General features: G+C 41.1%; 1 protein-coding gene across 4 annotated transcripts in view; it reads left to right on the top strand.

Moving 5' to 3' along the window:
* The window catches only part of ehmt1b (euchromatic histone-lysine N-methyltransferase 1b), a 47,785-nt gene extending 40,564 nt beyond the window's left edge, over positions 1–7,221 (top strand). For all 4 annotated transcript variants that reach the window (XM_010877641.3, XM_034297032.1, XM_010877638.3 and 1 more), the window contains exons 21-27: positions 2,229–2,373; positions 2,640–2,717; positions 2,801–2,916; positions 3,020–3,106; positions 3,201–3,279; positions 3,572–3,747; positions 4,463–7,221. In XM_010877641.3, coding sequence (XP_010875943.2) covers positions 2,229–2,373; positions 2,640–2,717; positions 2,801–2,916; positions 3,020–3,106; positions 3,201–3,279; positions 3,572–3,747; positions 4,463–4,640 — 859 coding nt within the window. In that variant the 3' untranslated portion in view covers positions 4,641–7,221. The remainder of the gene's footprint in view (positions 1–2,228; positions 2,374–2,639; positions 2,718–2,800; positions 2,917–3,019; positions 3,107–3,200; positions 3,280–3,571; positions 3,748–4,462) is intronic.
* The last annotated feature ends 5,245 nt before the right edge of the window (positions 7,222–12,466 follow it).

Genomic DNA, 12,466 nt, shown 5'->3' with positions numbered 1-12,466 from the left:
GCATGTCAATGCAAAGGAACAGGAGGGGAGCAATACTGAAACAACAGAAAGAGCAAGTCTGTCTCTTCAAATGCGCAACTAGTGATTATGCATGAAAATAATGTTTTTTCAAAAGGCTTTCTTTTGTCTTTTGAATGTTTTGTGCAGCATATCTACATCAAATTCAAGCAACTACACTGCCAAATACATCTCATGTGGAACCTTGAAGAGTACCACAGTCTCTGATGCTTCAGTACTAAAATTAAACTGTCAACGTTACGGGCACAAGGGCATTCTTCTTTTAGGTGATTATTAGATTTGTATCTAGATACATGGGATACATTAGTGTACAGTTGTTCTCATAAGTTTGCATACCCTGGCAGAAATTGTGTAATTTTGGCATTGATTGAAAATATGACTGATCATGAGGAAAAAACTGTCTTTTATTTAAGGATAGTGATCGTATGAAGCCATTTATTATCACATAGTTGTTTGGCTCCTTTTTGGATCATAATGATAACAGAAATCACCCAAATAGCCCTGATCAAAAGTTTACATAACCTTGAATGTTTTGGTGAAAATGGCAATTAAAGGTGAATTTTACACACATGTGGCTTTTTAAATTGCAATTAGTGTCTGTGTATAAATGGTAATTGAGTATGTTAGCTCTCACATGGATGCACTGGGCAGGCTAAATACCGAGCCATGGGGAGCAGAAAAGAACTGTCAAAAGACCTGTGTAACAAGGTAATGGAACTTTACAAAGATGGAAAAGGATATAAAAGGATATCCAAACCTTGCAAATGCCAGTCAGTACTGTTCAATCACTTATTAAGAAGTGGAAAATTCAGGGATCTCTTGATATCAAGCCAAGGTCAGGTAGACCAAGAAAGATTTCAGCAAAAAATGCCGGAAGAATTGTTCGGGATACAAAGAAAAACCCACAGGTAATCTCAGGAGATATATAGGCTGCTCTGGAAAAAGACAGCGTGGTTGTTTTCAAGGAGCAGAATACAACGATACTTGAACAAAATCTTGTGAAGATTGATGGCAAGATGAATGCAGCATGTTATCAGAAAATACCGACACACAATATGCATTCTTCTGCACGAAAGCTGTGCGTGGGGCACTCTTGGACTTTCCAGCAAGACAATGACCCTAAGCACAAGGCAAAATTGACCCTCCAGTGGTTACAGCAGAAAAAGGTGAAGGTTCTGGAGTTGCCATCACAGTCTCCTGACCTCAATATCATCAAGCCACTCTGGGGAGATCTCCAACATGCGGTTCAGGCACGATGTCCAATGACTTTGCATGACCTGGAGGCATTTTAACATGACGAATGGGTTAGCAGATATACCACCTGCAAGAATTCGGGGCCTCATAGACAACTGTTACAAAAGACTGCACACTGTCATTGATGCTAAAGGGGGCATTAGACACTATTAAGAACTAAGGGCATGCAGACTTTTTAACAGGGGTCAGTTCTTTTTTTCTTTGTTGCCATGTTTTGTTTTATGATTGTAGATGCAAGTTGATGTACACAGAAATGTTGTGTTGTTAGGACACAGGAAGTACAGCACCCAAAACATAATGCTTGGATCCACCTGTAGTTGGGAGTGTTAGTTACAGAGATTATCTGCCTATAAAAGAAGTATGAGTCAGGAAAAACCTCTCTTAATCAGGGAAACGTCTGTCAACCATCAAGAAAACCTGCGCCATCAATCAGTCAGGAAAACCTCTGTTATAGTATCCATCAGGAAAATCCTTGTCAAAAAGTCTTCGCCTATTTTGCCCAATTAGCATTCATTAAATTACCTCTAATTAATTCATTAGGCAGTCTTTTTGACAGACTTTTTCATGACAATGAGCTTTTCTAACAATACATCCCTTTTAGGAATATTTACATATTGATTTTGTTCAACGTAGCTAAGCAAAACGGGATAATACGTATTTTCTTTTTGTTAATTTATTGTTGTTTTATCTGTATAAATGTTTTCGGAATATTTTTAACACTTTTAGAGAATACGATTTATTGCAATGTTTTGTTTGCCCAAATATTCCAAAAGGTTACTGGTGACACTGTTCCCTTTCTACTCATTCCTATACTGTGCATTTTCCTCTCCCACTTCTAAGTATTTTGGTCATTTTGTGACTGCTCCAGTCATGCCCTGATTTGATAGTGTAATTGTCATAACACTGTGTGCCCACTGAGACATAAAGCTTAATCTCCGTCTTCCTCCACTCTACAGAGACATTGCCCGAGGTTATGAGAGAGTTCCTGTCCCCTGTGTCAACTCTGTGGACTGTGAGCCCTGTCCGGACAACTACAAATATGTACCAGCCAACTGTGTCACCTCCCCCATGAACATAGACAAGAACATTACACACTTACAGGTGGGTGATGTCACTATATAGTGGTTAGTATCATACTTTCTGGTGGGTAATGTCACTATATAGTGGTTTGTATCGTACTTACAGGTGGGTAATGTCACTATATAGTGGTTAGTATCGTACTTACAGGTGGGTAATGTCACTATATAGTGGTTAGTATCGTACTTACAGGTGGGTAATGTCACTATATAGTGGTTAGTATCATGCTTATAGGCTTATCACGACTTGTAAGATAAAATTACCATATTGTTCCTCTCTGCTTCCCGCAGTACTGTGTGTGTAAAGACGACTGTTCATCGAGCAGCTGCATGTGTGGCCAGCTGAGCCTACGCTGTTGGTATGACAAAGTAAGGCTGAACACTTCAGTATCACTGTTGTTGACAAAGTGCTGTTTGTGCACCATTGTCATGGCTGTTCTGTGACTTGGCAGGATGGTCGTCTGCTCCCTGAGTTCTGCTGTGATGAACCACCCCTCATCTTTGAGTGTAACCATGCCTGCTCCTGCTGGAGAAACTGCAAGAACCGTGTGGTGCAGAATGGACTGAGGTACCGCATGGAGCCTCACCAGCAGTCATTCATTGGGAGTGCATGTTTGAGAGGTGAGTGTGTTGTGAAAGCATGCATCCTGACACCATTTGCTTTTCCTCAGGGTGCGGCTCCAGTTGTTCCGGACCAGACGGATGGGCTGGGGAGTCAGGACACTGCAGGAAATTCCCCAGGGGACGTTTGTGTGCGAGTGAGTCCCATACTTGCCTCTTTCATAAATCTTAGTTTGGCTACTTTGTTAGTTGTGGTGCTGATGGGTTCCTGACCACACTTCCTTTTCACAGGTACGTTGGGGAGATCATATCTGATGCAGAGGCAGATGTCAGGGAAAACGACTCCTACCTGTTCAACCTAGACAGCAAGGTGGGGATCAATGTTGCCATTCTCCCTGTGAAACCTAACATAAAGGAACTTCAGATCAAATCCAAATGTTAATAGCCGTCCTAAATCAGGCAGCTCTAATTGTGGGAGAATGTGCAGTGCGGACAGGTTTTAATCACATTTTATTCCTGTCCCAAGGCTTTACCGGGTGTTGTTTCTAAAACACTCCTGTTCTTCTGACAATTGTCTTGTTGTTACTCAGTATGGCATCAGTATGGCACACAGCATGTTTTATTCTGTAACGATGCACTTACTGTGTGTTGTTTGGTCGCAGGTGGGTGACGTGTACTGCATTGACTCCCGTTTCTATGGCAACATCAGCCGGTTCATCAACCACATGTGTGAGCCAAACCTGTTCCCCTGCCGGGTGTTCACGACGCACCAGGACTTGCGCTTTCCCCATATCGCCTTCTTTGCCTGCGAGACCATAAAGGCTGGGGAAGAGCTGGGGTGAGTCAGATTATATGTGTCTCTTGGCACAAGTACAAGTTATGACTTGTCTTGTTTAGCATATTGAATTGGTCATGATTTGGTTAATTGTGAATTGTTTAATCGTGCTACCTTTTTTAGTTGGCTTTTTCACTTTAATGGCCCAGCTTTGATGAACCTCATTTCATGTCAACTTGTTTTTTTCACATCAACATTCTAATTAATATGTTTAATGTAAGTTATAGGAATAATAATTGTTTATGAAGGTTGTAGGTGACATATGACCAAACATTGATTTCAAATGACAATACTGTTGTAAATATATCTCCCTTAGTTTTAATCTGCTTCTCATTCCTCCATTGTTTGTTGTTAGTGTTTCAGCATATTCTTGGGGGGATGGAAGCAGCAGAGCATGGGTTTTCACCATGAGTTTGGCTAGATCTCTGTTTAGCATTTTCATTAATTAACATGGTGTCCCAGATCTAAATCAGTTCCTGATAAGATGGATAGAATGAAAACCAGCAGTACTTTCTCTTCGCATTTTAACCATTTAAAGGGGCAGTGTAGAATTATGCCTCTGATGTTGCAGTGATTTAAATGGCACATTGATTCCCTACACTATGAACAGGAATTGTTTGTCAATTTTTGGAGAGCATCCTTTTCTTCCATTTAAAATGAAAAGCATTTAGTTTGTGTTAAGGTTAACATTCTTTCTGTCCCAACCCTTCTGTCTTAGTTTTGACTACGGCGACCATTTCTGGGACATCAAGGGGAAGCACTTCAGCTGTGAGTGTGGCTCTCCCAAGTGCAAGCACTCAGCGGCAGCCATCGCCATGCGCCAGGCTGACAGCTCGCCCCAGGAGCAACAGCCTAGTGCCCTCCCTGACACCAGCTCGTCCACCGCTCCTTCCTGAGCCACCCACATCCTCACCAATAGGACTTCCAGGCCAGCGGAGAAGCATCTCCATTCCTTCCAAATAGAAACCTCCGGTCCCTGTTGCGCATGTCCCCAGATGCCCCACCTTTACCCCCAGGGGAACAATCACCACGATTAACCTTCAAGTCCACTAAGACCCACAGTAAACCTGCAGAAACCCCCATGCTTCATGTATCATACAGCTCTACAATTACCTTCTTACCAGCACAGACTCTGAACTTTTACTGAAACTCCCCCTCGGTGCAGGACACATTGGACAGGAAGACAGTCTGATTGATTTGTGTCTGAAGTGCCATGAACAACTTTTATAGAGAGGAAAACGCACAGCTATGAGCCTGGCCCTTGTTTTGTTGGTTCCAATTGTAGTTCTCAAACCTGCTTTGTGCTCTATCCTAGACAGTTGCAATCTGGGTAATGGTGTTTCCCTGCCATTTTTCTGAATCAAGTTTGTACTAAGCAACGTTGTTTATCATGAAAAACATTTGCACAGTGTGAAAGGCATTTGTAGCATGAGAGTGCCCTTACCCTCTCACCTGATACCATAGACATTTACAATGTTCATGCACAATTTGTTAATTGATTTATTTACCTCATATATTTTGATTGCAAAGAGGATAGGAGACTTAAGTCATTATCCTATGTTTTTAATAGACAACTTTTATTTTGCATTTTTACAGGAAAATTGTGCTAAAATAAATAACGGAAAGAGACTTGAATTGAAACTATATTAAAATATTCCGAATTTAAATCAGATTTTCTACATCAAGTTAAGTGTATAATATGCAGGACATCAAATATTAGGTTATGGAAAGGCCTTTGGAGAATAATCATGTGCACTGAGAACTACCAATTTGAATTCGTTAGGAGACTGACCACTCATCTGGTCTGTTCCTAGGGCTGGAGTTAAGTAGGCATTGTTCAGTAAATAGTCTTTTTTGACCACACAGTAGTGACAGATATATCTGTCATGAATTTCCTCTACACGTTGATCTTTTTTCTATTAACTACGGTTTATTGAAAACAGTTTTGCCCCCTTTTAGATTCTATATGTTTGCACCTAATATTAGATTGTGTGTTTTACTACATAAACATGTAGTTCAACAATTTCCCTGTAGGTTAAAGTAATTGCCCCTTAAATGCAATTGGGTAGTGAGTTCTTATGCCTTTAACTGTAATTAATGCAATCAGAAGCTTCCTGTAGTTCTGTCTCTAACATTACTTTGGAGGTCTTTTGGCTCACTGTTCTGTGCAAAACTACCTTTTACACAGAAATATTTGTTATTAAGTCTGGACATTGGCTAAACAATTGTGAAACTTTAAAATGTTACTTCTCACAAGTATTTGACTATGGTGTTGCTGTTTTATCCCAGTTGGGTGTTTTTTATGAGAACAGTTGTAAGACGTCTGTAGCAAGTGAGTTACCAAACCATGATGCTTCTACAAAAAACGATTATTCTGAGGACATATATGTCTAGTTCTGTTAAAAACATGCATTTCACCAGATTATTGTTAATTCTAAGCACATATTGTCATTATCAAAATATGTCCTGATTTGAAATTAGCTTATTTTTCAAAATCCTGATGTTTCCCCCTGTTATTAACTTAACACTGTATAAATGTCCTGTGGAAACTCCCATTGGTTTTTAATAGATTTTAATCACCCATAAAACATAGTTTACAATTTTAGTTAATTGATTCACTTACTAGTCTTCAGTCTTCATACACTTTACCCCATCCATCCTTTTAATTTTGAAAAGTCTAAAAAGATAAAAGTTAAAAATATTTTTTAAATGATTTGTAAATTTAGTTTTTTGCTAGTAATATACATTTTTCTAATTGTGGTAAAATGCATTATATATGTTCAAATAGCATGGTATGTATAAAATAGCAATCCTTATCTCCATGATCCAATACAACAAAATGTGTATTTCCCCTTGAGTTCTCCATTAGCTTACTCTGATGCAGCTTAATTCATGGTTACTTCAATGATGGCAAGTCATCCAAATTTATTCCAGCTGCTTCTTGAATGTGCAGTTCATGCAAAAAAAAATAATATGTTGCTGTGGGCAGTGGGCCAGTATTCCTATAGCAATTTAACAGGTTGATCAACAAGTTCCGGAAGCATTTTGGTTACAGTCATAGCATGTACTAGGTGATGCAACCAGTTATAAGTATAAGGGAGCAATTGCATTTTAACCCAGGTGAATTTGGGTTGTGCGTAACTTTTAAATAAATGAAATACATTGCACAAATTATCATTGTTCACCCAGGTTGCATTTAATATTAGGATTTTGTTGACAATATTCTTTGTCAGAAGTATGCAATAACTGAGAAAATATGAAGGGGGGCAAATACTTTTTAAATCTACTGTTCTCTGCAGGAAATTGAGGACTATGTGTATTTGAGCATTGGTTTTCAATTAAATGGCCCAACATTAAGGAGGAATTGAGGAATAAAGTGCATATATGGTTTTGGTTGGAAGTTAGCGCTTTACAGTTATGTACCATATGTAAATGTATTAGCATACTCTACCTGCAAAATAAAAAAGGTGGATATTCTTTTTTCTTTTACATCAACAAGATGTTTTAACATGTTTCAAGCGGTGTAAAAAAACAATACACATTTTCAAAAATTCTGGAGGGATTGACTGGGTTGAGATGCAAGCAATGGTGCTGACAAGGTTTTATTTTTCTTAGTTAATTTTGTATTTCACCCAGTGAATACAAGTTGTAAAATATGATAATGAAGCAAGTTTTTTTTTTTTTTTTTTTTTACTTGTAAATCTATCTCCAGTTTTGTAACTGTAGTTACTCTAGTTGGCCTGTTTTCAACTTTGCTCCATGTGTTCATGTAGTTGGAAACCTACATATTATTCCCATGTCTTTTTAAATGTGGTTATGGTAGTGACTTGTGCACATTTTCAAAGGTATATACAAATCCTATAAAAATGAAGAAAAAAAGTTACTTTCTGTTACATATTTCTAGACTGTGAAACATCCATCTAATTGGTTTTATCTTTCTTTTTCAATAAATTTACTACTAATGGAATGACTGCCAGGTTTGATTTACAGAGTGTTGGTGTTGTAAGAGCACACCAGACTGGTGCCAGTGCATAAGTGGATCTGGAGGGCAACATGCAGTATACAGCTCCGGAAAATAATTAAGAGACCTGCACCTTTTATTTTCCTTTCCAAAAAAGTTGAAAAGGAGAGTTTTGAGTGAGGAACAGAACCCTTCTATTCAACACTCAAAACCTTCCTTTTCTACTTTTTTGGAAAGGAAAGGAAAAAGGTGCAGTAGTCTCTTAATTTTTTCCGGAACTGTATGTTACCAGGTCAACTGTACCCCAAAACACAAGAGGCAATAGGGGAAACAATCTAACCAGTAACTGAATTGTTTCTTGATCAGATCCACAAACCAGCAAGGCATCCTAATTTCCACAATAAATCCAGGAAAGTAATTCAGTGCAATTGAGGCAAATTGAAGGAGGAAGGTAGCATGTCCAACCATGTAATCCACAATGAGCTCCTTGGTTTTCTTTGCATTGAGGTCCGGATTGTTGTCAGCGGACCATGCTGCCAGGCGCTTGACCTCCCTGTAGGCTGACTCGTCATTGTCACTGGTTAGGCCTACAACCATGGTGTCCTCTGTGAACTTGAAGATGGTGTTGGAACTGTGTACAGAAACACAGTCATGGGTGAAGAGGGAGTACAGGAGGGCGCTCAGCATGCAGCCTTGTGCGACACCAGTGTTCAGTATCAAGGTTGAGGAGGTGAAGTTGTCTAACCTTTCAGACTATGGTCTATTGGTTAGGAAGTCCATAGTCCAGTTGTAGAAAGAGGGGCTGATCCCCTGTTCATGGAGTTTGTTGACCAGCCTGGAGGGGATGACCGTGTTGAATGCTGAGCTGAAGTCTATGTATAGCATTCTCACATAGGTGTTGGTTTTTTCCAGATAGGTCAGGGCAGAGTGTAAAGCTGTGGAGATGGCGTCCTCTGTAGACCTGTTCGATCGGTAGGCATCCAGTGTTGGGGGGAGGCAGGACTTAAGGTTTGCCAGAACTAGTCGTTCGAAACACTTCATGATCGTGGTGGGGGTGATGCGACAGGTCGAAAGTCATTCCAGCAAGGCGCAGTCGACTGCTTAGGCACTGGCACAATGGTTGCAGTCTTGAAGCGCGTGGGAAGACTGCCTGGGCCAGTGACAGGTTGAAAATGTCAGGAAAGTCCTCGGCCAGTTGCCCAGCACAAGCTCTGAGCACACGCCCGGGGGATGCCATCAGGACCAGCAGCCTTGCTTGCATTCACCCTGCTCAGTGCAGATGACAAATCTGCGGTGGATAGTCTGGTGGGGTCATCTGGGGGGAGTTCAGCTTTAATGGGTGGCTCTTTGTTGTCCCTTTCTAAGCGGGTGTAGAACTTGTTTAACTTGTTGGTGAAGGAGACGTCGCTGGCTTTAGGGGTAGGGTTCTTTGGCCTGTAGTCTGTGATAGCTTGGATGCCCTTCCACATACAGTGGGGAGAACAAGTATTTGATACACTGCCAATTTTGCTGGTTTTCTTACTTACAAAACATGTAAAGGTCTGTCATTTTTTTATCATAGGTACTCTTCAACTGTGAGAGACGGAATAAAACAAAAATCCAGAAAATATGATTTTTAAATAATGAATTAGCATTTTATTGCATGACATGAGTATTTGATCACCTACCAATCAGTAAGAATTCCAGCTCTCACAGACCTGTTAGTTTTTCTTTAAGAAGCACTCCTGTTCTCCACTCATTACCTGTATTAACTGCACTTGTTTGAACTTGTTACCTGTATAAAAGACACCTGTCCACACACTCAATCAAACAGACTCCAACCTCTCCACAATGGCCAAGACCAGAGAGCTGTGTAAGGACGTCAGGAATAAAATTGTAGACCTGCACAAGGTTGGGGTGGGCTACAGGACAATAGGCAAGCAGCTTGGTGAGAAGGCAACAACTGCTGTCGCAATTATTAGAAAATGGAAGAAGTTCAAGAAGATGGTCAATCTCCCTCGGTCTGCAAGATCTCACCTCGTGGGGCATCAATGATCATGAGGAAGGTGAGGGATCAGCCCAGAACTACACAGCAGGACCTGGTCAATTACCTGAAGAGAGCTGGGATCACAGTCTCAACAAAAACCATTAGTAATACACTACGCCATCATGGATTAAAATCCTGCAGCGCACGCAATGTCCCCCTGCTCAAGCCAGCGCATGTCCAGGCCCGTCTGAAGTTTGCCAATGACCATCTGGATGATCCAGAGGAGGAATGGGAGAAGATCATGTGGTCTGATGAGACAAAAATAGAGCTTTTTGGTCTAAACTCCACTTGCCGTGTTTGGAGGAAGAAGAAGGATGAGTACAACCCCAAGAACACCATCCCAACCGTGAAGCATGGAGGTGGAAACATAATTTTTTGGGGATGCTTTTCTGCAAAAGGGACAGGACCACTGCACCGTATTGAGGGGAGGGAGGATGGATGGGGCCATGTATCGCGAGATCTTGGCCAACAAACTCCTTCCCTCAGTAAGAGCATTGAAGATGGGTCGTGGCTGGGTCTTCCAGCATGACAACGACCCGAAACACACAGCCAGGGCAACTAAGGAGTGGCTCCGTAAGAAGCATCTCAAGGTCCTGGAGTGGCCTAGCCAGTCTCCAGACCTGAACCCGATAGAATATCTTTGGAGGGAGCTGAAATTCTGTATTGCCCAGCGACAGCCCCGAACCCTGAAGGATCTGGAGAAGGTCTGTATGGAGGCGTGGGCCAAAATCCCTGCTGCAGTGTGTGCAAACCTGGTCAAGAACTACAGGAAACATGATCTCTGTCATTGCAAACAAAGGTTTCTGTACCAAATATTAAGTTCTGCTTTTCTGATGTATCAAATACTTATGTCATGCAATAAAATGCTAATTCATTATTTAAAAATCATACAATGTGATTTTCTGGATTTTTGTTTTAGATTCCGTCACTCACAGTTGAAGAGTACCTATGATAAAAATGACAGACTTCTACATGCTTTGTAAGTGGGAAAACCAAAATCTGCAGTGTATCAAATACTTGTTCTCCCCACTGTACGTTGGGGTTCGGAGTTGTTGTAGAAGTGCTTCACAACACTCTGCAGTTTGTGGTCATTTTTTGCAATCTTGATGCCCCTTTTCAGGTTGGCCCTGGATGAGCTGTAGGCCTCCGCATTGCCGGATCTGAAAGCAGCGTTGCATGCCTTTAGTAATTGACGGACCTCTGTTCATCCATGGCTTCTGGTTGGGGTATGTGTTTCAGGCAGTTATATTTGGATTTCATTCAACTTATCTACACACCATCCTCTGCACTTTTAAGGGAAGTCTTCACCTCTCTGAGTTTGCTGCAAACACTTTTAGTTGTAATTGCAGCTGTGAGTCTATTGGGATGAGTCAGTACAACATTGCACATCCTGATTTTCGCATTATTTGACCATTCCTATTTACAAAATGTTTCAAGTTTTTCTCGGGGAGTGTCAATGGGCCGCAAAACATTTTATATAGCTCTAATCAGCTAATTAACTCTAAACATGTTAATTTATGTACTCAATACTTGGTTGGGGCTGAATTACTGCATCAGTGTGGCATGGTATGAAGGCAATCATCCTGTGGCACTGCTGAGGTGTAATGGAAGCCCAGGTTGCTTTGATAGCACCTTTCAGCTCATCTGTGTGGTTGAGTCTGGTGTATCTCATTTCCCTCTTGACAGTACCCCACAGATTGTCTATGGGTTTCAGGTCAGGCGAGTTGGCTGGGCAATCAAGCACAGTAATACCAGGGCAGCAAACCAGTTACTAGTCATTTTGGCATTGTGGGCAGGTGCCAAGTCCTGCTAGAAATGGAAATCAGCATCTCCATAAAGCTTGTCAGTAGATGGAAGGACGAAGACCTCTAAAATCTTCTGGTAGATGGCTGAATTGACTCTGGACCTGATAAAACACAGTGGACCAACACCAGCAGATGACATGGCACCTCAAATCATCACTGACTGTGGAAACTTCACACTAGACTTCAAGCAACTTGGATTCTGTGCCTCTTCACTCTTCCTCTAGACTCTGGGACCATGATTTCCAAATACAAAATGCAACATTTAGGATTGAGGACCACTGAGCAACGGTCTTGTTCTTTTTCTCCTTTGCCATGGTAAGACACTTGTGTCTGTTGCTGGAGTGGCTTGACACTAGGAATGCCCATTTCCTAGGCTTTTGATGCACTGACTCCAGCCTCTGTCCACTCCTTGTGAAGCTCCCACAAATTCTTGAATCGGCTTTGCTTGACAATCCTCTCAAGGCTCCGGTCATCCCAGTTGCTTGTGCAACTTTTCCTACCATACTTTTCCCTTCCAGTCAACTTTCCATTAATATTCTTTGATACTGCACTCTACGACCAGCCAGCCCTTTCATCAATGACCATCTGTGGCTTACCCTCCTCGTGGAGGGTGTCAATGAGTGTCTTCTGGACCACTGTTAAGTCAGCAGTCTTCCCCATGATTGTGGTTGTGTGTACAGAACCAGACTGAGAAATTCAAGGCTTAGGGAGTTAATTAGCTGATTAGAGCTCTTCTTAGGTCAGCATTTCTATAATGTCATTTTCTTATTTTAATATTTTGATATACTGGATTTTTTATTTCCATGAGCCCTAAACTGTAATCATCAAGACTAAAACAAAAAAGGCTTGAAAAGTTTCACTTTATATGTAATGAATATCGAATATATGAAGATGTCACTTTGTGATTTGAACTACGGAGAAAACCTTTCC

Source organism: Esox lucius, chromosome 14, assembly GCF_011004845.1.
Source record: "Esox lucius isolate fEsoLuc1 chromosome 14, fEsoLuc1.pri, whole genome shotgun sequence".
NCBI classification, from domain to species: domain Eukaryota; kingdom Metazoa; phylum Chordata; class Actinopteri; order Esociformes; family Esocidae; genus Esox; species Esox lucius.
Note: the sequence above shows the minus strand (reverse complement) of the source record. Positions and strands in the feature narration are given on the sequence as shown.